The sequence below is a fragment of the Bombus impatiens genome, unplaced genomic scaffold (genome assembly GCF_000188095.3).
Source record: "Bombus impatiens unplaced genomic scaffold, BIMP_2.2 scf_0914, whole genome shotgun sequence".
In the NCBI taxonomy this organism is placed as follows: domain Eukaryota; kingdom Metazoa; phylum Arthropoda; class Insecta; order Hymenoptera; family Apidae; genus Bombus; species Bombus impatiens.
The window spans coordinates 336,534-364,251 of NT_177333.1; the positions used below are offsets into that span (position 1 = coordinate 336,534).

At 37.5% G+C, this 27,718-nt stretch overlaps 2 protein-coding genes across 7 annotated transcripts in view; one reads left to right on the forward strand and one right to left on the reverse strand.

The window, feature by feature from the left end:
- Positions 1-342: 342 nt before the first annotated feature.
- LOC100742802 lies at positions 343-1,673 on the reverse strand. Its single transcript, XM_033323363.1, has 2 exons — positions 1,446-1,673; positions 343-856 (listed from the first exon to the last, which is right to left on the reverse strand). The coding sequence occupies exons 1-2, from the start codon at positions 1,646-1,648 to the stop codon at positions 487-489; spliced, it is 573 nt and encodes a 190-aa protein (XP_033179254.1). The 5' UTR covers positions 1,649-1,673; the 3' UTR covers positions 343-486.
- A 15,571-nt stretch (positions 1,674-17,244) lies between these two features.
- The window catches only part of LOC100749574 (thyrotroph embryonic factor), a 102,114-nt gene continuing 91,640 nt past the window's right edge, over positions 17,245-27,718 (forward strand). The window contains exon 1 of one of the 6 annotated variants that reach the window (XM_024370743.2): positions 17,245-17,938. In XM_024370743.2, the coding sequence (XP_024226511.1) occupies positions 17,560-17,938 (379 nt within the window). In that variant the 5' untranslated portion in view covers positions 17,245-17,559. The remainder of the gene's footprint in view (positions 17,939-27,718) is intronic. The other 5 variants (XM_024370742.2, XM_024370744.2, XM_024370745.2 and 2 more) reach the window with 5 other exon arrangements.

The window sequence follows — 27,718 nt, forward strand, 5'->3', positions numbered from 1 at the left end:
GACATCATTTTCTAGCGTTATTAATAACTATTTAGAGAGGGAAGTCACACTGCAACTCTACTATTATGGCACTCTTATTGCTACGTAGAAGATTTTCCAATAAAAAAAAAAAAATTTTTTTTCAACTTTGGCATTTACAGCGTCATCTACAAGCAAATTCTGCTCGATTGTTTCCGATCCTTGCAGCTTACAATCTACGAAACAGGCCAGGCGAAAAATCGTGCTCTTTACAAATTTACACAAGATTTTCCAAGAAAGGCTGATCTGTGTCGATGCTTTCGCTCATCGCGGCATATCCTACGTATGTATCTATCTATCCATAAAGCAAGAAAAATACTCGAATAAAAAAGTGTTTAAAAAGGGAAATGCATTCGAATGGATTCAGGCAAATAGCGTGTGCATTTCACTTGCATCTGTATTCTTGTTCTTGAGTCAATCTTTGCTTCTCGAGTCGATCGTAAAAGCGAAGGATATCCGTTTGGATGGTTACTCTTGCTTCTCTTCGGAGTTTCCAGAGATGGTAGAATGATTGCTTCGTGGACCATCCTTCGGTAAGAGGTTGCTGCTTTTCGACGATTGTTTGGTCACGGTGGTCATCTTTAGCGCGTCGATTTCCTTTGGAAATTCTTCCCTCCGCCTTCGTCTCCTCGACGATTTTCTTCGCCTTCCTCGCGATCTCCTTCTACGGGATCTACGTCGAGATCCACGACTCTTGTACCTCCTTCTACCGTATCTCCTCGAGCTTCTTCTCCGGCTAGATCGTCTTTTTCGTCTGCAACGAATGTCGACAGCAGTGGCGTCGCCGCTGTTCATGCATTGATTGTACATGTAGTCGTGATTGTACGTGTAGCATCCGCTGAAAACAAGGAGACTGTTGTAATGTATTTAGACACACGTAGCATCTGATCTGTCACATAAGAAGTTTATTTCTAACGGGGTACGTTACTCTGGAAGTTTCAGGAAATAGAATTTTCCATTTCTAATTTGTAACATTCTCAAGGTTTCAAGTTTTAGAATATTTTGTTCGTGTGGTTTATTGAGCCGAAGCTCGAGCAGATTTTATCTCAAAACTTTGATACGTACGTTTTCTGACCTGGTTCTTTGCAATTCGATTTCCTTCATACTTTGAAGTAATATTCTATAATAATTCATAATAATATTAATATGATGTAGCCTTGAGTTTTTTTTTAATTTTGTAACGCTATTTGAATTCTTTTCTTTTTTTTTTTATTATATTATATAGTTACATCCGGGCTGCTTTTAGAACTGATCTTTTTGGCAAAATGATTGTGTTCCTTTTCAAATTACTATCATTTGCTACAATTCAATTTTTTGTAAAATTCTAGATTAAGATAATAGATTGTAGTTTGTGAATCGTTTAAAAAATGCAGCTATTGATGTAGGAAGGCTGCTTGTAGAAATTAATCCTGTTTTCTTGCATTTACCCCTTCAAACGCTGAAGAATACCATAAGTCACGCCACGCCTCAGGGCAAGTTGAACGTGACGCCTAATCTCAGAGCCAGGAATATTATATTCTTGAGCAATGTAATTACTGATTTCCTGTGGAGTTGATCCTTGAATGGCCTGCAGCCTACGAATTGCTTCTACGACCTGGGCCTCGATTTTTGGAGATTTTTGCGCTGCCATCGTAGCATTTGCTGCTATGGATCGCCGAAGACGATTTAATCTACACAAAATACTTTGACATTCAATTTAGATATTCACACAAAATAAAAGCTACTTTTGTATTAATATTTACTAAAAAATGTCCTGTAACTAATACCTATAATTATTTCCCTTGACTATTAATAATCGATAGATTATAACTAATAATTTCTCACTGAATGTTTTTTTCTCTTCGACATTGGACGAGAATGGTTCTGATCAGGCTACCAAGCAATATTTACGATACTTTCGAAAAAACATAATTTACCATAAAAGATACGATTGTACATAATTTTTCAGCGCTGACATTTTGTTTGACAATCCATTGATCACAAATTTCACTCGGTTGAATATTAAACAACCGCGTTTCCAAGAGACAATCGCGCCTTCTCCATATTTTCCACTCGATATCCAACGAGTCGAACATGCGTATACGCGTGCTTTTATAATTGGCGGCGATCCAGCGAGAAAAATGAAGCGATCTCGATCTATTTCTTTTCGATGTTTGCATATCTGCCGGTTCTCCTCTCGGACCGGTGGTCCTCCGTCTCTTTTTCTTTCTTTCTCTCCTGATCTACCTAAGCAGAAATAAAACAGTACCGAATAGCGCCAGAAGAGTACGATAGACCTTTAAACAGTGACGTCATCGAAGCTGTTTTCTCATGCCTTCGTAAATATAGTACTCTTCCGGCTGTTTGACTTGCAAATTGAGAGTACAATTAGAGGAGTGCTTAAAAAATTGCCGTTCGAATTATCGCCGAGACGTGGCGAAGAACCGAACGAAATAGTATCTAGTAGTATCCACGTGAAATTCCATTTCTAAGATGGCGACTTTACTAAAAAAGTAAAAAGGCAAGAAAGTCCCATTTTTGAACGCTACCCGTTGCGTTGAATAAATAAAACTCGCCTGTAATAGGAAATTGCAATTTTTCCTTCTGCTAAAATTGTTTAATTATTTTGTTAGTAGATTCGGGGTTTTGTGTATTTATGCGGAACTGGAATGATACTTTTACTAAAGAATGACAGAAGTCCCATCCTTCGACGCTACCCGTCGCGTTAAATAAATAGAATTCGTCTGTAATAAGAAATTGCAATTTTACTAGAATTGTTTAATTATTTTGTTAGTAGATCCGTAGTAGAACTTGAATGGCAGCTTTGTTAGAAAATGACAGAAATTTCGATTTCAGAGGAACAAGGCCTTTATAGATGTGCAAACTGGTTTGATTTTCATAGATCACTGTGGTTGATATATATGTAATTGGAAATTCATAGTTACGCCATCCTCTGCGGTGTACACACCTGTTGTATCCTATGAAACGTGTGCAATCGTCTGGAATTTGATTAAATGATTTTTATCCGAATCCTGAAAGTAGAATTTAAATTAACTTTATCTTTATTCAACACTTCTTAGTAATGTAGGAGTTTTTCGCTACGTTTTTTTCTAATAATACAGTGTTTAGATAAATAATTCAATATCTATTCGCTATTAAATCATTGGTAATAGATAGATGTACGTGTATTTTAAGTTGTAAAGACCTTTGGTGTATTTTGTCTTCTCGACTGCGATATGTCGGTTGACATTAGAATTATCTGTTAAATCTAATACGCAACATTTAAAAAGAAGTGTCGTGTATGAAATGTAATAAATAGTGATAAGAAGAATCTTCTTACAACGTTGGTCGGATCTCCTGTAGAGAGCAGCACGCACAGAGTTAGACTCTACTGGCATCTGGCTCGGGTTTATGGAATTTCGTGGCGCCATCCGGAACCTGCCATGCATCGGTACACACGGCAATCAAGAAAAAAAATCAAGACTTACTTTATTAGTAAATTATTCTGTAATTCGCTCTCTGTTCAAAGGACAGACGTGTATAAATATTTATTGACTTCCATCAACCTTTAGAACGACGTTCATAGGTAATTAGAAAGGAAATCTTATATTTTTTATTCTTCGGTATTTTTCTGTTTTCCTCTAAACCTTTCCTCGACTAGAAATTGCAGATTTCTATATAAATCTGACTTTGTTTGTTTATATATATAATTGGTAACGAAATGAGATTTGGAGAGAGTTTTGTTTCGTCCGATATGCAATTTCAAGATTACGTCACAAATTGATGAAATTTTAAGAAGCAAATCTGTTAAACGACGCCATTATAGTAAATATATATTATATATACACCAATGAAATCAATATACTTATGCATAGTTCAGTATTGTCTGGTAGTCTATATTTGCATATGTTACATATGTTTATACATATAATATTTTTAAATTTTACACATCTTGTTTTCATATTTTAAACGTACGAACATTTGCAGTCTATTTCTATTCATATCTCGAAAACTGAATTATCGATACGAGTCATATCTATCGATCATACGTAGCGCGCTCTATATATATATACTAAAAAGTCGAACAATCGAGCAGCCATGTTGGACTGGAATTTTCAAATTGGTCAGTGACCGCGTTACAGTTGCGTAATTTTATAATGTAATATGTGGTTATTATTATGAAAAGTGAGTTTAGAAGCTGAATATGAAGCCGAGATGACATCAGGGATGACGGGGACGCGAAACTTTCTCCGGAAACATCTTCTGTAAGTGAAATCTTCAAATTTTATCTTCTTTACTTTACATTTTAATGGCGTCTACTAAAATAGTCATTTAAAGCGAGTTTGCGATATCATAAATAGTAGTCGAGCGCATATGCCACAAAATACGAAGTCGATTGACAAACGAACGATTTCTCTCTCGTATATGGACATTTTCGTGAAATATCGCGAAACGAAGAGCTTCGTGAACGTACAAGGACATACACCGGACACGATGCATTCATCCGTGCGAGATCCGCATACGAGTTGTTTATTGTTAGCTGGCTAACGCGAGTTCCTGCATAAACTGATTGTCCAAATGATTCTAAATTGTCCAGGTTTGATTACAGGAATTGCTGCATTAGCTTTAATGAATATTATATATATTTAAGATATCTCCAGTACTGGGACCAATTCGTAGGATTTTCGTAATATGGCTGCCATATTGAATGACGTCACGAAACAACCAATGATAAAATATCTAATAGCAAATACTTAGAATACATTTCCTCAAATCGTTTATGGAATTTTTTGAGGTTAGACTTCAGACATTAGAAACAAACAGGTAAAGCGAGTAAAATCTAATACGATGATACTTCACAAAGTAGTATAACGAGTGTAATCTTCTTTCAGTCAATTCTCCATTCTTTTTTCTTTCCATTTCCTATTCCCTCTTTCTAATAAAATACGATAAAAATGAAAAAATTATTACATAAAGATGAACGTTTCTTCAAACGAAGCTGAAGTAATTGATATGTGACCTTCTTTCGTTCTAGAATCATATAATCTTTTTACGAGTTACGGGATCAGGAGTAAAAGGAATATGTAGAGTACGGTTGTTATTAATCGTAGAGATGAATTCGAAACGGTGCAACACGGCGGCGCGTAGCGAGTTGAAACACACACCGGACCGAGCGAAAGTGGTCACATAAATGTCGAGAACAGAGAACGCGGCCTAACGAATGTGGAGAGATCGGTGAACCGGAAGCGAAAGGCGCGCAGCTTCACGATTCGTTTGGTTGGAGGTATACGCGTAAGATCGTCCGCCTGCTGGCCTTTAAGCATCACGAAACGAGAAATCTCCTTAATACTCTGTCTCTCTTTCTTTGTTTTGCACGACTTTACTTTCCTTTGGTTAAACAGTTTGAAATTGTTAAAACATAAGGTAGCTTCAAAGTATTAGACTAGGAATATCAATTATCATTTTAAAAGGTGATTGATGCGGAAGTTTCATGTTCATGTGGCAGCAAAAGTATGTATTATATTAGGGATATTAGCTATCGTCTTTCAATAGAAAAACACGTCTGGTCTGGATGTTTCTACTTATTTCTTAAGAAGTTTTATCTTGTATTTAATTATCTAGCAGAGTCTGTTCCAATCCCAGATGGGACTAATTCATCGATTGTACTCGTTGATTGTTTCATAAAATTATTTCTTCGTATTGTTACATCAATATCATTGATTACAGTTCTTTTCGAATATGAATCCTTCCAAATCTATTTAATATTTCTTCATCCCTTCGTTTTCATCTTCGTATATCTGAATCAAAGTTCCAGATAAATATTAGCTTTTATAGTATAGTACAATATCTAATTCTACAATGAGTTCAAGAATCTGTACTGAAAGAAACATGTTCCAAGAGTTGTTCGCTCGTTAGTTCTTATGGAGTATCTGAAGTAATGTAGGAACTTTTCTAAAGATACTGAACTGCAAATTTACCAATTGCTGCTATGTTTGAAGAAGATAGCTGGATAGAGAAAAATAGATTTCAAGTCGTGTTTTATTATACGTCATAAGAACAAGCTGATAAGCTGGGTATTCTGTGATATTTGCAAAAGCTTGTCGACAGTAAATCACCGCGAAAGGCTGACTCAGATGTAACACTTAGAAAACTCGATTGAATGAGATGCCTAACGTTTACGCAATATTAACGGCGTCGCCATAACGCGTTGCAGCGGCCACGTTTGCGATACGCAAGGCCGTGGTCTCCAGAATTTTTCGTTACGGTATTAACTCCTTGATAAAAGGTACTCTAAACACGTTGAATCATCCACCGTCAGATATATACAACAGATAAACAGCGAAACGTTTCTGCGCTAATATGTTTCTCAGGTGTTAACGATACTAAATAAGTTTTTCGGCATATTGGACTCGTTTTCTAATCTTTGATTCGCATCCTAACTTTCAACGTTCAGAAATCTGTACTTTATATTTTAATTGACTGAATCAAAGATAAATATAATGAAGGATAAAATTCATAGATCGAATCATCAGAGATTTTTTTTATTTTAAGGGAAATTCGCCTTTGTTTGTTAATGTTAATGTTGCAATTTTTGTTGTACATTTCAATCCTTACGATGGAAACTATGAATATAAAATTGCATCATAGATCGAAGCTTTTTCTAGAACGTGGAACTTTTTAAAGGACTTTTATCTTTGCCAAGTTTTGTAACGATTCCATAGAGGTTGTGCAGTTCCGTGTTTATGAAGTAGAATTGAATGGAATACACACAGATTGCGTAAGAGTTGTGGCATCTTCACGGTCTTATCAAATGTTATATCACCGACAATATCACTGAACATAGTGGTTACTGAAAAGGGAAGCAGGAAATTGTCGATGTACCTGTTTTCCACTTCGCTTGATCCTTTATTTCGTTTCATTTTTCAGTTCTTTCTTCAGGCTCGAGTTTCAAAATTCCTATGTAGTGATGTTAACTTTGAAGGTTTCCGCGTTAGGTCTGAATATTCAAGGGACTCTAAGAAGCCTAAAGTTTCTTTATCGCTAATTGCAAGATGAACTTGTAAACTTCAAACAAGCTTGCAAGAGTTTGTGACATATTCACACATAGATACCACCACCATGTGGCTTTTAGCTTAGCTATCGAGCTTCCTGAATTCAAATTACAATATATTAATGATTAGTATCTTACATATCTAATCTGTATATCTAATCCCTTGATCTAATCTGTATATCTAATATTTTGAAGATATTTTCTTTCTAATATCCAACATTTATATAGGCAACATTCGATATATATATAAGAAACGTTTTATAAGAAACTGTTTTATAAGAAACGCGTCACAATCATCTTAATCATGTCACAATATTTATTATAAGAAATTAGTTAGTGAAAAGTCATTCCTCGAAGCAAATCACGTGGTATCCATCACCCTGAACTTCAACGTTGCCCTAAACTTCGCAGTGACAAAGATTTCGCAAAATTTCGCAACATATTTTTACCTTATCCTGTCGTTTTTTCTTTTTTTTTGTTCACGGTAGGACCGTGACTAATCACGTGGGAAAGTATCACGTGCATTAGGTAGCATTGTAACACGCATCCGACGTCCTTGCGGCATTCACAAGGCATTTTTCCATTCCTGTTAAATACCATGGTGCACGGGATGAACGCGCAGCATTTATAGAATCTATGCCAGTTAATGAAACGAGCGAACTAAGCCAGAGAAGTCAATTATAAATGTAAGAACGAGAAGAAGAAGAAGAAGTATGAGAATCTTGTCGTTTGGCGACGAAAATGTGTAAGGGATTGGATGGTAATATTTTCTCTAATATAGAGCGTTGTGTGCGGTATCAGAGTAATCGCGAGTCTGGCACGCACGAAGAAGCTCAATTAAATTGATCTCGGTAGTGTACCATTTTATTACGGCATTGTAAGGAACAATTGTTTTCTCACGTGTCTGAAAAACTGATTGCCAGTGATGTCACGTCCGGAGACCGACCTTCGTTGCCGGCACGTCCGGCACACCGAGTCTTTCTACGTAGATTCAGAAAAATGAGAAAATTACGAGGCAACCGGGTGCCCAGTGAACTTTTAGTACGTTCTTTGGCTTTTGATCTTTGGTGCCGTTTTATCGACGTGTAGGTAACGTGGGAATATGGTGCAACGTATTCACCAAATAGAATAGAACGTAGAATATTCGTGAAAAGAAGAATGCGCATAAAATTCGTACTTTCCGCATTCTAAATTTCCTCGCTTGATAAAATACAACGCGATTAAATTTTCCTTAAATTGGCTATTAATCCTTTGCTATAGTATGCTACGATAACTACGTTGGAAAATTTCAAAAAATAGGACTTCTTGTTTCATCTTGCTATATAATACTTTTTTTATTATTGTAATCTGCGTATGTGCGATCTACATGCGATACACGTATACATAGGACGATGATCAGCACAGAGTGTGATGATTTAAATTGACACGAATGTGAGTACGTGCAATAGTGTATATCGCTGTGTATATCGCAAATATCGCTGTGACATTACTTAACTTATGTCGCTAAATCTGTATGGTACAATACGATTATTTACCAGGTTAATACGTACTCCCCTCGTGGTAAACTTAAAAATAGAAGATACATAATGATTCACGTATCGTCGTAACGATTATGAATCTCAACGATTGAGGTACGCTTCGCTCCACAATGAAAGGGTTACGATATAACTGAAACGAAAAAAAACCTTAATTCAAAAACATACGCACAATCGCTAGTTTTAATAAAATTACGTAGGTTTGTGAATGCTCGTCAATGAAAAAGGCGGACGAGAAATAAAATACAATAGAAATAAATAAGATAAACAGAAATACATAAAGCCGAAGAAGAATGGATGGCGTCCATTAATCTCCATGGATGGTCTCCATTAATCGGCTGAAAATATGAAAGATGTAGTAATTACGCGTGTAAAATAAAGCTGGCCCTTTGTACTCCAGCTACTCGGAAATATCTCGAGTAGAGGATGGTTCGATATCGTTGACTGGGGACTCCCACGTGTCGGACTCACGTGTCTCGCCACGTGAACGGCTTCGCTCGATGGAAATCGTGTCGAAGGGTGGTGGCTTCACGGGGTGGAGGAAGTATTAAATGCAAAGCGTGTACAAACGGAGCCTACCTTGCTTATTAGTCGACTTCGAAGTGAGTGCTGTGTTACGTAACCAGCGCCAGGGTGGCGAATAAGGTCGAGACTCTATGCTGAGTTACCGTGTCTTTCACCGGTGAGAAAAAGAACCGTTCCTATTAAATACAAAACGATGTACATAGGCTAGTTGTCCGGTTAAATTCACAAGAATATCGTATCTTCACAATATTCTCCGCTATGTATTTTATTTATTTATCGTTACGTCCCGTTCGTCCCTTTGGACGAGCTTTCGGTTTTACGATATATTACCGGCTATAGCTACTCGAGATTTAAAATTTACGTTTTTCTTCAAAAACGTCCAAGATACACGAAACATCAAAATTTAGCGACCGTGTACATCTACATCTTACATTTTAATTCCACTGGAAACTTGAAACATGATGCTTCTGTATATAGCAGTTGTGATTCATTGGACGAGTAGGATTGTTCGCTATTCGATAGTACAATAAGAACGAAGCTGATACAGTGATTGGGCAAAATGATAGAAACATATGTTGTATGTGATGTTTCTGAGAAAATAATAAATACAATTCTTCTAATTATTAGTAATTCTAAAGCAATTCTTTGCAACACCTCTAAAGCAGAATATAAATAAAAGAAATATGCGCATAGAGTCGAGAGTTCGCTATAAAAATCTGTCCTTTACCAAATATTTGTAGACGAGAAAAAATGTTAAATTCGCGCTGTCCCTTCGGGATTGCAGGATCATCGTATTCCTTAACAAAACCGCGCCACAAAACAACGTATTTAAACAAGAGTGCAACATACGCGATAAAAATGGCAAAACATATAAATCGCTACGATCCAGTCCACGTCTGCCCACACTCAATACCGACTGACTCTCCTATTTCGCATTGTGATGAAAATGAAAGGGCGTCTGGCTAATTAATCGGCCCTCTCCTCTTAAATCACACCGGTCATGGACGTAATTGTTCCGACAAGGCGGAGAAAGGTTGTCGAAGTTGATCATCGTCCCGTGCATAAACTGCGTAGCACGATCAGCCGAAGGATTATTATCGTTGAACATCCTCGTACGATTTGGCCAGTCAATCGCAGGCAAGTCAGAGACACTGATGAACGTCCCGTGCATCCCCCGTGTATTTTCCGCTCGACCAGCCACCATATTTAAACCGAAAGCAATGTCTAGCCCGGTTCAGTGAGATCGTTTCTCTGTGGGCCACGTTCATCCACGTACGAAGAGAGCTGGCTTTCGTTTTGTTTCTTTCTTTCTCTATATTTCTTTTTTGTTCCGACCCTTGTTTGTTTGTCTCTCTCTTTCTGTCTCTCTTTCGATCTCCGTCTCTGTCTGTCGTTTCCTTTCCAAGTCGAGATGCGAATAGATGGGGTAGATGGGTGAAGCGTATTCCTAGTCTGGCGTTCGACAGATAAAAGCTTCTCTATAGGTCGATTGAAATATAAATTGCGTTAGCTGCCGCAACCTTTCACCGATGAACCGCCACTTTCGCCTAAATCGGCCGCAAGAATTCCTTTTTTTATACCCCGTTTATCGAGATTCGCGGATTTTCTTTTCTTCTCTTCCTCGTATTTTATTAGGACTGTTAAGATCTGTTTGGACGAAGCGACATTTATCACCGACATTTATTAGTAATCAGATGTACGACTGATGAAGCTTTATTGGAATATTTGTTGAACCTCCAATGGAGAAATACACATCTGTGACTTGGTGCAAGAAGTAATTTCTGTTACAGAAATGTCTGTCGTTTCGAATTTCTTTTCTGATATAAAGAGGCAGAGTGGAAGCTTATGCTATTTGTGTCTTTCACGTTGACTTTGGTATTTCGTGCGGAAAGTTTATTTATTTATTTGTTTTATATAACAATAAAATGCCATTACAGTCGTTTCTATACAGAACTTGAGACAGTCGTTTTTTAAATAAAGAATATACAGTTGTTTACGAAGTCAATACCGTGCTTAACTTATCTTCGCAAGAATATGAAATCGGCACTTGTTGCACCAAGCCACACAGATACGATTCAGTTTCCAACTGAAATTAATTTCTCTCAGACAAGAAGCACAAAAGTATATATTTTAAATCATATTTTCTAAACTTCCTTTATTTTGAAAATATTACAAGAATATCTATAACAAATTTATATTTGCACAATATTTCCCAAGTTTCGTATTAACGATATACTCTGAAAAGCGAAAAAGCTCAAGTAGAATTTTATAGGAAATTAGAAGATCGAGGAATAATTCATTGTTCGCTAGAAAAGATAGACAATGTTGTTGCACAATGACAGGTTGCTGAAACGTTTCTTTCTTCACCTGCTTACGTGATTTACGGCCCAAGTAAACAAATATTGATAACCTTTATTTACGTAACGTTTCATTCAAATGCCACGGCATCTTAAACACAATTTGTCCCAAAAGTCGGCAAATATATCAAAACATAATAAGAAGAAGATAACTCGAAGAAGCATCTGTAGCGCATAGTGCAATGATTTATGGCGAAATAACTGTGCTGCGAGGCAACGATGTTTTATTAATGCTCCATGTAAGATTAATAAGGGCAAACGAGGTGGTACATTAAGTGTGGGCATTAGTGTAGAAAAAGGCAGCGATCGCCTCGTAACGTGTCCCGTCACAGTGTTCTTTTGTGGCCGCATACATACACATCGGGGACCGAGTCTCTCCTCAATGATCCGCGCATGAGATTACTTTGATATACGACAGTTTAGCCGTCGAACACGTTGGGTTGTCGCAGGTCAGGTCAATTCAGGTCAACGTACTCCTTATCCTGTCTGCGTACGTCCTCACTTCCCGTCTTCGAAACTTTCCTCTTCCCACTTTTCTCCTCATTTTTCTTGCCTCTCTCTACTGTTTTCGTTTCTCAAGTTCCCTTGATTTTTTCTTTCTTTCATCGTACGTACTATACTTTGTCACTTGTAGATCTCCACCCTTTGAGATAGGCAATTTATAAAGTTTCTAAGTTTATGGTATATATTTTTTTCGATGGTTAGAATCGGTTATACCTTTCGATTTATTGTAAACGAATAGTATACCTTGTATTAATCAATGTAATCGACTTTGATAGATTTGACACAAGTGCCGGAGGTTTTGCCGCGAACTGGGCTCTGTGCTGGGAAATTAGGAACATTTGCTGATTTGTAAATTGAGGAATTTAGGCTTGTTCTTGTCTCGGGGCACTGCGAAAATTCTTAGTTACAGATTCGTAGAGTAATTACAGGAAGAAGAACGATAAAGAACAACGAAATTTTTCTATCGTTCTGGTATCAGAATCTTATAGGAAATGTAAAAGTTGAACAAAATTCATCCTTCGTTTTATTTCATCCTATACAATTTAAATCATACTTAGTCACGTTTGTATAGGAAATTTGGAAATTGAAAAGATTCAGTTCTCATTTTTTATCATTTCGTATCGCATTTAATCACAATGTTACAGGAAATGTAAAAGTCGAAGAAATTCGTTTTATATCATTTTATATCACCACTAACCACAATTTTGTAGGAAATGTAAAAGTTGCAGAAATTCATTCTTTTCTAGAAAAGATAGACAACGTTGTTTACGTAATGGTAGGTTGCTGAAACATTTTTTTTTCACATATGCATGTGATTTATGGTTTTACAAAAAGAGAAAGGAGATGGACGGTGGATGCACGCCTTGGTATGCCGTTTCCATGTAAGCGACTGGAAAGTAAATAACAAAACGCCGCTCGTTTCAGTGATATTTACGAAGAATAAACAATCCGGCATACGTACAATGTATAGCGAAAAGAGATTACGATCAGCACCACTGACTTGCGACCTACGCGTAATTGCCGCTATGACGCACTAAATTGATACGTGGCACAATAATTTGCATCAGCCGTGCGAAGCTGCGTGAGAAACCTTCGGACGAGTCTCGTTTCGACTGTTTTAGAAATTTTCTAGACTCCAATAAACATAAAACATTTCAACGTTTTATATCAATTGGCCCGGCATGATCGAGCTAGATTTAGAAAGCAGACTGACACGTTCGCTAATTTATTTGTTAATATTGAAATATATAAAATTTCGAATCATTACGAAGCGTCGTTTCCTTTCTACAAAATTATAACTATCGATTGTTTTAAAAAGAGACAACTCCAGGGGTAAGAAATTAAAGTAATTATAATCTGACATTACGAATCTTTGATTTATATTCGGAGTTACGGCGCAGATTGTTTTACGCTGCCTTTGCTAATTATTGATAACTCTCCGTTTGCATTGACGTGGACAGGCGTGACATTCGGAAGACAACATGCCATCACACGTAACGTAATTAACATTCCCAGTGCTGAACCTCACTTGACCCAATCCTATCCCAAATCTACGATCCTCCTCGATCTCTTTAAACACCACTCTCCATCAACCCCTCGGACAACCAATCGTCTATTTTCTTTCGTCTTCTTCCATTTTCTCGCAAATTGGGTTTGATCGTGTAAGTCACCAGTATCCGCCATCTGCTCTACAACAATCGGATCGAACCCCATTACGATCGTATCGTCGTTACCTCCTCCACCTGTAGTATCAATTAGTCGATGATTACTATCCCGAATCGCATTATTCATCCGCCGAGAGTTCTCCGCGTGACCCGCTAATTAAATCCCCAGAAACCTGAATCAACTCATGTATCGTTAACAAGCGACCAAAAATATTGACTTCCAAATTTCCTTTTCCCCTCGTTGATACAGCCACCGTAATAGAAAACGAACTTTTCATCTGATCTCTTCCTTTTAATCGCTCTACAGTTTCGCGTTTGTCTCCGCGAGGAATAGTCGAATAACGCGGTGATTCGACACGTTGATCAACCAAACTGTGCGGTTTGTTTCCTCGAAATTCCTACGTGTTCTCCATTCTATAGAAATTCTATTTCGTTCGTTACGTAACCTTTCGGAAGCTAAACCGTTCGACTTGCCTTTTGAAAAACAATGTTTGTGACGCGATCGCCTTTCCTGTGCTTTCCCATGTATGTGTTTTTGTCGCAGTTGATCGATATGACTTTTGCATGGCTCGTGTGTCGTTATTGCGTCTTTGTATGGAAATAGAATAGAGGGAAGAAGCTGAGGAAATTCGTTTCGTACGTGTGTTTGTTTGAGAATGCGAATCCGATTTTTAGTGTCGCAACTACGACATGAGTTCGCGTACGAAACGATAGTTGCGGACATGTTAACACTGTGGTGAACGGTGACGCTGGCTTAACGCCACGTAAGTGTTAATTATTAGCGCACAATCTACAGTATTTCTTTGTACACAAAAAGAGAACGTCACTGTGACGAGTAAAAATATCCGCGAAATAATCTGAAGAATTTCAAGAATTCGTTTAATATTTTTTTGGTCGCCAGATTCTCTGATTTGTGTTTTAATTTAATGTACATTTCAATTTTCTAACGTAAAGCGATCGTTTCCAACGTATAAATTACTTTTCCCAGAGAAACGATTCGAATTTACTATGGAAAACCTTGAAAAAGCTATTGTTATTTATTGCAACTGAAATTGCGATAACTAAATGTAGGTAGGTGGAAACGTGATTCGTATTTCGCAAACATAAATATAATTGTGTATTTTATATCTTACGTTAGTTTCATATTTATATTTATACATATACATCATATTTATATCGCATACTTTATATTTTACATTGTCTGTCACATAAATCTTACGTAATATGACGTGTTCCCTACGTAGAACTTGAATATTCCAACACGATCTAGCCACAGTTGAAAAATCCGCAGTCTAATTATCGCACACTATCATCTGGTCTTACGTTAACAAACTCGTTGCCCGTTTAATCTTCGAGTATCATCGTTCCGTACGTTCGAATTTCATACGGTGGCAGAAATAATAAATAAGTGGAACACAGAGACACTGGTAACTCCGGCTAGGAGGGACGAAGTGGGGTGGTGCGTAAAGCATACACGTGACCGTGGAACGTGCCTCCTGGTGCACGTGGACCGGAGCACATCCCCCTGGCGTCGAGCTCCGCTCACTCGCCGTGCCTCGTGCTTTCAACCCTCTTTTGCTCGAGGCGGAGGAGAGGAACCTGTTCCTCTCAGTCATCCTCGAGCCTCTTCGGGCTCTACGCGCGCGTCCATCCTTCCTCGTCGATTATTATTCGCGTCAATTTTTGGTGAAACTTCTATCGACACGAAAGCTAGTCCTACATTGCCGTTCTTTCTTTTAGTTCTTTCTTCTCGTTTTCGTTTTCGTACGTTCGTTGCTATAAGGAACGTAAGAAAGGGGACGTTGAATATAAAAAAAAATATATATATATATATACACACACATATATATATATATACGTGTATATACGTGAATGTATACATATATATACATATATATATACACACACATACACTATTGTCCGTGTGTATTATATGGTTATATATACGTTACATTCGAGTGTATTACTGTTGGTTATAATTATTCGAACTACGCTATATGACTTTTATGCTATTTTTAATTCGTTTCTGCTATAAGAGTATAGTAAGCGATTAATAACGCCGTTATTACTGTAACATTTGTCATTGTACAGTTGTAATAATCGTAATTATACAATTCTTTATTCTTTATTCTCTGTATTTAACATTACAATTTGATATTGAATATAAATTTTAGTTTCGATTGTATTGACCGTACTTCGAGTCTCGAATCGTTCAAGAAATAGTTCTATCGATGTTTGAATAATTATGAGCGGTGTACGCATACGTATACTTACAGCCATATAAATCTACGTTATATACTCGATACGTTCGTATATATTATACGCATATGTGTACCTCGCAGATATATGTGCGGACGCGTGGTGTGAGACAAGAGCCAATTTGGTTTCTTAAATCGAGCTGGTTTCGTTGTTACCTTGGACTTGCGCGATTCCTCGTGCGACTATCTTGCTTTAGACGTTTTCACGAGATACTGTGATTCGAGATCGGTGTTCGAGGTCCGTTTCTTTTTCCCCAAAAATTTAACGAGATAATCGTCGTTCTGGATCGTGAATTTTAATCATGAAATTTATGCGGGCAAAGAATGGAATTTCTTAAATAGAAAAATGTGTCGACTTCGGACAATCGTTCCTTCTTCAGTGACATTTAGTTTGTCGTTGAATAAATAGAGTAATTCCAGTTTAATTCGAGATTAATTTCCTTTTTTTTTGTTTCGTTCGATCGTGGAAGGTTTAACGAGGTTTGCGTTGAATTTTGATGAGATCAGGACGCCCGATCGGCATGAAAAATTTATAGTCTGGTGAAACTGGCGTGGGCAGGGGATATCACGATGTATTAACATTGGCTAGAGGTATTGTTTCTCGATCCTTTGCCGAAGGTTTATGTGCGGGTCCTTGGCGACTCGCATGCCGTGCTCGTTTCTCGACATTGCGTCTCGTGCGACGTTCCTTCGATTAAAATCAACGTAATATCCTGCGGCCGAGCTGTGTAATTTTCGTCAAAATTCGTCGTTAGATTCGGCGTCTCCTTCGCGGATTTAACAAACATTTCTAGTAGAGAAAATAGAGGGACCGCTCCAAAAATAAGTTTATTTTATTTTATTAATTGAATTTTAAACCAAATTTGATTAAATTCAAATGAACGGGAAGAGATTTACAATGTAAATGGAATAAATGCAACGATGATGAATAGGGAAGTCTTTTCTATAGTAGTATAGTAGTTTTATAACACTGGTTGATAATTCGCAAGAATAAAAATATCGTGGTTCGTAGCGCAACGAATATCGTTGCCCGATACATTAGTAAGAAGAGATTAGTATATTATTTGAATTAGAGAAACTGAGAAACAGCAAGTCAGCTCTGAAAAATAACTGTCTGCGCACTGAACGTCGACGAGCATTAATGTCTCGGAACGTCGGCGAAAATTAAGCAAACAACATGCTTTCAAAATACGTTACGCAGAACCGTATTATTCGTTTGTATTAATCACTCGCGTACTGATAGGAACGAGAACTAGCTTTTGGTACTGTGCACCTTTCCCCATACATTGAACCCTTGTGCTCCGTTACACGGTTAATAATTCTCCCATAAAACACAGGAATACCATCGCCTCGGTGTCCTCAATAAAATTCAGTGTCCTCCTCAAGCTACAAATACCGAACACATAAAAATTTCATAGTGTATCCGCAAGTGTGAACATAAACCAGAGAGGACGATCTCCTCGAGGACGAACCGTCTACGAACTATCGATAGACAGTTCTGAAGAATCGAACGAGGAATCGAGAGTTTGTCGAAACGCGTGAACAAAACAGCAACAGAGAAAAGGGAGAACGCGTGTATTTAGTGAAAAATCGTGCGAGTGGAAAGAGAGATAGATGATCGGAGTGTTTTAAACTGGCATCGAGGAGAGATCGTTGGCCGTGGTCCGAATGGGAAGCGAAGAAGGCGATGGGATGGCGAGCGTGGATGCCGCCGCTTCCTGGCAGCAATATTACACCTGGTGTGGCCCGTACTCTCACCCGCATTCCCATTCACACCCTCACAGTCCAGCTACGGGTCAGCCACACACGCATTCCCATCCTCACTATCATCATCCGAATCATCTTAATCAGTATCAGACGCCAGGCCAGTATCAGCAACAATCGTTGGCGGCATCCACGGCGAACGCATCCGCCCATTATTCCACTTCTCAGCAGTATCATATGCAGTTACAACCCGCCCAGACGCCACCCTTACACCAACAGCACCAGTTCCACCCTGTTAAGGGACAAATCGCGCCGAGGAGAGCCGCTCCTTACGACCGAACAGGTATCCAATACTAATTTCTTTATGGCTTCTCGTTACGGACCGTGCATTGTTAGGTATTTGCGTAGTTACTTGGGTATGACAAGGGATATTTGTAGAGGTACAGGTACTCACGAAAGTATTTCAACACCTGTTACGTCGCGTGAAGTATTTTCGTGTACAGGTATGAGTGTGAAGGTGTGGGTTGCTGGAAAGAAGACTAGCGTGTTATTACGCGTAGTTTCAGCGTACAGCCAATTTACACGGACTAACCGTTCCACGTGGACTCGTTTTGAATGAAAATTTCAATGAAAATCGCGAAAATAAAGGCTGTCAGTAGGAAAGAGGAAAATATGTACACATACGGTGACTGCCGCAACGTAATGTGCTCTTATCTTTATCTCATATAGCACCGATGCGTTTTAACATCGTCGAATAAGCTATTGTGTGCGCTTGTTACTTTGAAAACTTCCAGCAAAATGTATCTTCTGGCCGCGCGAACTAAAAACCGCGCGTAAAGGCCACCGCGTAAATTGTGTCGTAATTTAGCACGTAAACGAGAGACTCGCGTAAAAATAGTGGCGCGCAAATTTGAGGGACTAATGTATATTTTATCTGATTGGTTATTTCGTATAGACTCGACACAGTCGTAAACGTAAGGAGGCGTATTGGTCGAACGAAACGCGCAAAGAAACCGAAAGAAAATCTGCTTTCCAGCAACGCACGGTGGATAGATTTGAGTAATTTTCGAATAATTGTTTCAACGAAGGTAATAGACGTGTGTATTTGGAAATAAGGGCGTGTACGAACAGGCGATTCTCAATGCACGGTCGTAAGGTTGTACGCGGAGTAGCGGACATACGACGTGGTCCGTGAAATGGCTGCGTAATGCGCTGATTTTTACCCGGGAAGCATCTGATTATTTAAATAGAGGTGCATACGTGCAAATAATTTTCATAACGTTATTTTTCCACAAAGATTCTATTTTTCGCAAAAATTTCACGTCGTTGATTTGCCAAGCGTGTGATTGTTTTAAATAATAATGGGAAGCCAGGAACAAGTATGTGAGAAATATACGGTGTATCGATGTAAACCATACGCTTGCAGAAACTTGTATGTAGAATTGTTTTTCGTGTAACTTATTATCTTAAAGCTAATACCTTTTCAGCTTCTTATATTGATTTACATTTTTATTTCTAACCAGATGATTTGAACATCGAAATCTCTTAATCGTGTGGTTTTATCGCAAATTTTCTTTACGTTTCCCGATCGATATCCCTGATTCAAACAGTAAACGAGCCTCTGCAACTGATATTTTCCATGAAAATTTACCGATTGTTAAGAATTATTATCGAAAGATTTATTTTATCCTGATAATTATCAAGAAATATTCGAAAGAAAAATTCGGTGAATTTTTTTCGCGATTCTTCGGATTCTACCGAATCTCGTCCTTGGCTTCCGTATAGTTATTATCCTGTTCGCAACCCTGGAGGATTCGCCGCGAAATTACATAAGCGACGGCGTGGTCGAACGTCACGCGACGTCAATCACCAAATGGCTCGATCTTTCTCAAGGAATTAATAACGTCGGGCAGTTTACCTTCTCTTTCATGTATATCGTCCTGATTAAAATCCCATTCTCTGTTCCTGTACATTTTGGCCTGGTTATACCCCGGAGGATCGCGTTTCTTACAGGCTAAATCTCTTGGTAGCGTCGAATGAATGCGGACGAAAAACCGAACAGATCCATCGATTACAATAATTGATATCTAATATGTTACTCTATCTAATATGATATCTAATCGTCTTGTTATACAGATTAAATCGAATTTTCTTTCCTTTTTTTATTTTCATTCTTCCAAAGGACGAAACGTTATTGTCACATTAAATTTAAACGTTATATCTACATTGCTAAATTTATAACGAAATGTCTTTTTGAGTTCTCACAATTGAACTCTTCTTTGCTCATAATAAATTTAGCTACTTTTAACGACGGATATTTCAGAATAAAATGTACAAATAAAGAATAATTTCATTAAATACTAACGCCAATTATTCTTTCATGTAATAAATATTATATTTTGTCTATTGGTATATTAAAAGTAATTTTTCGAGTTGCCCAAAGTCCCCCAAGAAGCTCTCGACAAAGTTTCCCTTTAAAAAATTCCAATCGTTTATCAAATTTTATTATTTATCATTTACTTGTAATATCGATAGGTCGAAGCTTAAAGTTCGCGCCAAAGAAATTCTCAACAGAATATTTTCCTAAAAGCTGCTGATCAAAATATACTATTATTTATTTTCAACAACAACGATGGTCCCTCGAGTTGTGCAAAGTTCAAAGTCTACTGCACGAATCTCTCAGAATTTCCCCCTAATAAATCCAGTGAAACTTATCAAATTTTCCAGCCGACTCTGCATAATAGTGTCTACGTATGTGTAATAAAATTCCATCGCCAACCCTCTAATCAACGTTACACGCACGATTTTCATCGAAGCAAACCGTTTCTATCGGTTTTCCCTAAATAAATTCAAAGTACAAACGACAACGCAGGGGTGTCGAATAAAAGCAACAGATTCCCCATGAATAATTCAGCGTTCGTTTTCAGCGACGGTTGCGTCGAAACTTCTTCTTCTTCTTCTTCTTCTTCGTTCCTCGTGTTCATCCCTTCGTGACAGTCTACCAGACAGGGTGGATTTACTCGAGTCGATCGAGTCGTTTTCGTCGACATTTTTGTTTCTCGGCCCGTTGGATACGTAAGAGCCTGTAACCTCCATAGATTATGTGTATGTGCGTCGGTGGCTCTCGGTTACGCAAACGTTCCTCTCAGAAAACTCGCGTCTTTCGTGTCGCATCTCCGTCATGCTGACGCCTCCAAGTGTCTAGCTCTGTCAAAATTGTTCCTTCGCTTCCTTTTCTTCCTTTCGTTTCTTTTCTCTCCTCCCTTCTTTTCTTGGTTTTGAATATCGGTGTTCTTATTGTTATTTAGAGTCGTATCAACTGCAAGATTGTTAGCGACTACTTTATTGGGTGCTGTTCTAAGGGTGTCCATAGATTATCGATATATGTATATCGTCAATGTTTCAAGCTTATTAACTAAAAGGATCGATGTATATTATAGATACAATACAATCTGTTATAAATATTTATTGCAAATACTTGTTGACGATATTGACAAAATTTGGTATGAATATTTATTATAAGTATTTATTGACAATATTGTATTGATAATACACATTGATCCTTCTAGTTTAGAATTTTGAAATATCGACAATATACGATATATTGATAATTTGAGGATATTCTAAGAAGTGTAGGAAATACAAAGATCGAAGAAATCACGCTTATCGCTCTAAATCGCATTTATTCTGTTAATAAGTACATATACACAGTTAGCGCTTTTTAAAGCAGAATGACTTCTTTAATATTGGACCAATCAATTTGAATTCTTCCGACAAGTTAGAAGAATTAGTTTACCAGATGATGTGTAAAATAATGTTGGAAAAATTGCAGTTGATCGTAATCGCCAAGTAATCGTCGTTGAACGTCACAAAACATACTCTTTAACCCTTCGGTCGCGTTGGACAAAAGGTGAGAAAAGACTTCTCGATATGCATGATTTCGTATCTTAATTCTTTAAAATTAAACATCTTTCTAAAATGTTCGAAATCTTTCCTATCTGCTAAAATAAGAAGAACAAGGTTAAACTATAAAAATTCGAGGATCGTGATAGGGTTAAGCTGTGTAACCCGCTTGCTTAACTTGGCTACTATGACCGAAGGAAGTGGCTCATTACAGGTTACGATGGTCATTTTCTGCAAGATTGCCTTCGATCATAATGATTATCGCGTGGCCGCCGGTGGGCTCGATTCTTTGATCTTATATCGATTTAATGCAATAGAGCTGCTAATTCGTTATCGATTCTTTGCTAGATTTTATTGCTTCCATTGGGGATTGCAAATATCAAAGGTGATTTATTTATCATTATTAACTATAATACTGTTGAATTTTTCGCTTAAGTTTGTTTAATAAATTTATTTAACCCTCGTGCGTCAAATCGAAGCCATGATAAAACATCAATGAAATGTGAAGATAAACAATTAATTTTGCTCTTTGTCGTTCCTCTGCATTCGCGTTAATTCTTCTTCAGAAATATCGAATCTGCTCGGTACGTCAAACTCGACAAGTTGCAGAGAAATTGTTCTACAAAAGGCCGATTAATATAATCTTTCACCGAAAATAGTGTGAAATTGAAACACAAAGAGAAGGTTCAGATGTTGGTGTAATAATAAATGAAAACATTGAGAACGTCGTATGGCGATGCTTTCGTTTCGCGAGACACCAAGGATGAAATTAAACGAACAACTACTAGCTACTTTTTAATGTTTTTAATTAATAATTCCAGCAATCTGCCAACCTCCAAACTTTACCTTTTGCTCGTTCTTCCACTTTCATCGTACGAACTTTTTTACATTTAAATGAACAACCATATGCGTAATGAGCGTTACGAGACACGATTGTCACGGTTATATTGGTAAAATTCGAAACCAATTAAAAAGTGCATATGGAAGTTACAGGACGCTTAAACTTTAGGTGCTTTATAAAATATTAGTATAAAAATACGAATACTCATTGTAAACATATTTATGCTGAAGATGGTCCAACTAAGTATCAAGATAATTAATATGGTGCAAAAATTTCATTTTACTAATACTATCTATGGTCAAAGCATGAATCTTGAAGAGAAATGAAACTTGGAAAAAAAAGAAATGTACATACAAAATTATATAACTCAGAGAGAGAGAGAGAGAGAGAGAGAGAGAGAGAGAGAGAGAGAGAGAGAGAGAGAGAGAGAGAGAGAGAGAGAGAGAGAGAGAGAGAGAGAGAGAGAGAGAGAGAGAGAGAGAGAGAGAGAGAGAGAGAGAGAGAGAGAGAGAGAGAGAGAGAGAGAGAGAGAGAGAGAGAGAGAGAGAGAGAGAGAGAGAGAGAGAGAGAGAGAGAGAGAGAGAGAGAGAGAGAGAGAGAGAGAGAGAGAGAGAGAGAGAGAGAGAGAGAGAGAGAGAGAGAGAGAGAGAGAGAGAGAGAGAGAGAGAGAGAGAGAGAGAGAGAGAGAGAGAGAGAGAGAGAGAGAGAGAGAGAGAGAGAGAGAGAGAGAGAGAGAGAGAGAGAGAGAGAGAGAGAGAGAGAGAGAGAGAGAGAGAGAGAGAGATCCTGCCTTCATATGTAGTTTATAAAAAGTTAATCAAGTTTCCAAGAAATGGGTCGTTGTAAAGCCAAATAGATTCGTCTGCCAGTCCACATATAAAGCTATCGTTATTTTCCTGCATCTTCTCGTTCTACATTCTGGAATTATTCAGATCCGTGTACATTTTTCGACAGCGTCGTCGAAATAAACCGAAAGAACGAGTGTTTTCATAGCAGGAGACCGTTACGAATAACGTGGCAATGCATGCACGCGGTTATTTTTCTCCCATGGAAATTCACGATAATCCCGTCGGTGAAATAAACAGCAACGTCCATCATCCGGAGTGGCGGTACATGAAAACCGTATCTAATCGTTCGCCATTTCCATCAGCTGTACTGTCTTCTACTGGCCTGTCCTGTACTTTTATGCTATTCTTTTATTCAAATCGTGTGGTCAGTATTCGCTAAGTGTACGCGAAAGTCCATCGATCTTTTTCTTTTACCTCTTTCCACGACCCAGAAATTTTTCTTGGACTTTTCTCGTTTCTTAATTATATAACAGCATCTTGGATCTGATATCTATTTTATTGTGTTCGATGATAAACACGGTAGAATCTCGATCATTCGACCGTAATGTGGACACGAACCAAGGAATAATACGAAAGGGTGCAAGATTGTTACTAAATCGTGCAATAAAGTTATAAGAAAAACAATATTGTACGTGTATTTAGGTTCCATTATTTATTATTCATATTATATATATTACTCATCGGTCGAATTGATTACATTTAATTGATTGGAAATTGAATGATCAAGTGCTTTAAGGCTACATTGACTGTTTACATAGTCGTATTCTTTTATCGTATTCGTTTTAAACTTGCGAAAGAAGTGAAATGTATTATGGTAAAGTTCAAAGTGTTTCGAATAATACGGAATTTTGGTTAAACCGGACTCGAATAACCAAATACTTCACTGTATATCCTTTTTTAATATTCGTGATGATATATATTACATTTCTTATATAATATAATAGAAAATGCAAAATAAGTAGTAAACGAAAACAATTTGTTTCGCTAAATATCAGAAATATAACTCTCAATTAGTATAGAATAATTAATATGATACATAATTAAAAAGTTATAATGAAAATATGAAATCTGAAAGATGTGATAATGATAATAATAATTGCAGTGATTATAGTAAGTAACAGTAATAATAACAGTAATCAACAGTAATTAATCTCCTGTGGGTTCGGGGGTGGAATAGGTCCAACGTAATTGCGTGTCGTAAAATTACCATTTACTTAATCGTTATTTAATTATTCACTTTGCACTGGAATAAATATCAATATAAATCTCATAACATTGAAGAATTGACGAGTTACAGATTGTAGGTTGCTATTCACTTGATCGTTAATTTATTCACTTTGTACTGCGATAAATATCAGCAGAGCTCTGTTGCACAATAATTCATCAACTAATGATATTAAAGAATTAACGAGTTACAGATTGTTGCTTACAGAATACATTGTAATAATTGTCGAAGTCTGCGTCGAATAGAACAATAAGATAATTCGTAATTTGTATTATTTGATGCCTTGGAACAACATTATTATCACTGTTAGTTTGGTTTTGTGACTCGTAAAAATGTTACTAATAACATTAGTTCAATTGCGCAAGAGTGTCTAAACATCCTAACATTTATGACCGATATATATGTATATATCAATACGTATATACCGATATATGGTTATTATCACTAAAACCAGCAATGACTAAAGCATACTCGAAGGAGAATAAAATAGTGAAAGGATCAAAATGAAAGACGCATACAAAATTACAAAAATCAAAGAGAAAAGCAAGACTCTACTCTTATTGTATTACATTGTCCCAAAAGTTTCTGTCACTTCATAAGGAAACAATAGATGCACAATATTTTGTGTTTTATATTATTTATATTATTGTAATATAATTACACATTATTATGTTATTAATATTATTCGTTCCAATAGAACAGAATGGACCATACATAATTCAATAAAATAATATAAAACAAACAATATCGTGCATCTATTATTTCCTTATAAAACTTTGAACTTTATAAAACTTTGAAGAGAACTTTGGGACAACCTAATACTTGACAGAATTAATCAAGTTTCCAATTTGCGATATACGTGCACAAAACTATCTCTGACTGGAAGGGTTGGACAGGGCTAAGATCAATCAAGATATCCGAGTGTAAATATCAAAGTGGATACCGTCCCTGCTTGCAACCGTTCGAAAGTGAATACGAAGCTCGCTTTCCAGCGAATCCTTGATCGCCAAGTAGGCGTTACACGAGGGAAAAAAATCGCGTCGTAGCTTAGAAAAGAGGTGGAAACGAATCGCGGAACGAATGGAATCGGGACAGAAAGAGACTCACTCGGTTTACCTCGTGCTAATCCGGCGGCGGCAGAGATTCACGATTGACAAAGTGGGAGAAACAGGAGGTGGAAATCGATTATTCGCGTATCCTGCGATTCCCCGCTTAGAAATCAACATCATCGAGACCGCGGAGTTATCCTGGAACGTTGCATTATCCTCGGCAACGAGACGGAACGCGCGCGTCCTTGAGATACGTTGCGAACACAGACCAGGATCCATTCGATTACACACGATGCACACCGAAGTAAAAGATCTGCAAAGGATCTACGAAAGATCTACGAAAGATTGTTCGCTGGATCTTCTTGTCCATTGAATAACCAAGGTGGAACTAATTGTCGCGACGTTCTCTGTAATCGTGTTGACATTCGGTAATTTCTACATACCTACACGTGCGGATTTGTTCTGTTGCTTGCGAAGTCCCCGAGGAGCAAATGACTTCCGCTGTTCATGGGGATTTTCCATGTTTTTTCCCTTCCTCCGGGTTGTTCAAGGCTTCGATACTATGCGACGCACGGCTCTTCTGTCTTCTTCTTTGGGTTTCAGACTTTCGTCTCTTTGCATCGAACACGATCGAACGTTAATCGCGCTTATGTAACAGGCACATTAATTGTACAGTAGAACTCCGTTTATGCGAACTTGTTGGGGGATAAGTTGATTCATGTAAGTAAGCGTTCATATAATAGAAGTCCATCTGTGATTCTTGGTTCAATTAATAGAAGTTCGTGTTCAAATGAGAGGATTCCACGAAACATTTGCTATTAAATTATATATATATATATAATGTGTCACATAATGTCTACAGTGTACATTGTTAGATGTTCATATATGAATGGATCGACGCTCGGTGATAGTTGAGGTAATAGGAGCTCAGCTAAAGTTCAGTTAATTAGCCACTGCTAAAATTTCGTTCATATAAACCAAGTTCCACTGTACTTGTGTAGTGAAATTGAGAAATTGAGAAGTCGACGAAAGTTGATCAGTTTGGTTTCGTAGAACCTCACAGGGTGGCGGATACTTTATAGCAAACATTTCTTACTATACTGGCAACAGTCGTTTATTCTGTGGTACATATTATGTTCATTCGTTGCTCCTATTAAATACAAATATACTCTGAAATTATGCTGCCTTCTTCGACCTCTTATTTTACAAACTTCCTCCTGTTCCAGTTGTTCACCGTGTGTCATGATCAGTCGGGATCTTTCTATGTAGGTAATTTCTTGAAGTATTACCAGTAACAAATATAAAAAGTAAAATAATGTGAATAATATTAATACAAACTTGGATATAATGGAACTGACTTAGGAACATCTTCAAATTGTTAGCCACACTAGAAGTTGTAGTTAACAACTATTTCGTCGGTTTCTAGAAAAATATATGTTCTGGAGGAATGATCGCAACTAGGGAAGATAGATTTTTAGGACAGTAGATTCGAATCATGGGTCGTCGTTCGTGGAAAATCACGGCTGTGATCCCCTGACCAGGCTGTGGCCCATGAAGCTGCATCAGTGCGTGCATCTCTTGCACATGCGAGCCATGAGCAGCGCGTGTGGGCCGATCTGATCTTCCGGTGGATTTCGCGCGATGACTCAGCCCGCGACTCGTTCCTTGAATCGTGCGACACTCTACGAAATATCGAGACAGTCAAAGGGAACCTTCGATCGATTACAATCGTAAATCACAAATTATGTCATATCGTAGGGATGTTGGGTCGAATCCAGATTTTCGCATATTAGTAATATATTTAACAACAAGATAGAAATAAAAGAATGTTTAACTTGAGCGTAAAGTGAATTTGATTGAATACGAGCTGATTTTCTGTACTGAACTGTGATCCTTTCTCGTGTCCTCGTGGAATCACGCAGGAATCTCAATCACATTGTAGCAACAATTCAATTGATTTCAGGTTCTCACTCATTAATATAAAATACTAATTATTTACAAAAGGATAATAATTTAATTTTGAAGCGAGTCTTATTGGATAGGATTTTATTCTCCGAACTTTGATCCTTTCTCGAATCTTCAAGGATTCACTCAGGAATTTCAGTCATATCGTAGGAACGTTCGGTTGAGTTCAGGTTTTCACTCATTAATATAAAGCGCTAATTATCCACAAATGTATAATAATTGAACTTTAAACTGGATTTCATCGGATACGATCCCATTCTTCAAACCGTGACTCTTTCTCGACTCTTCGCCC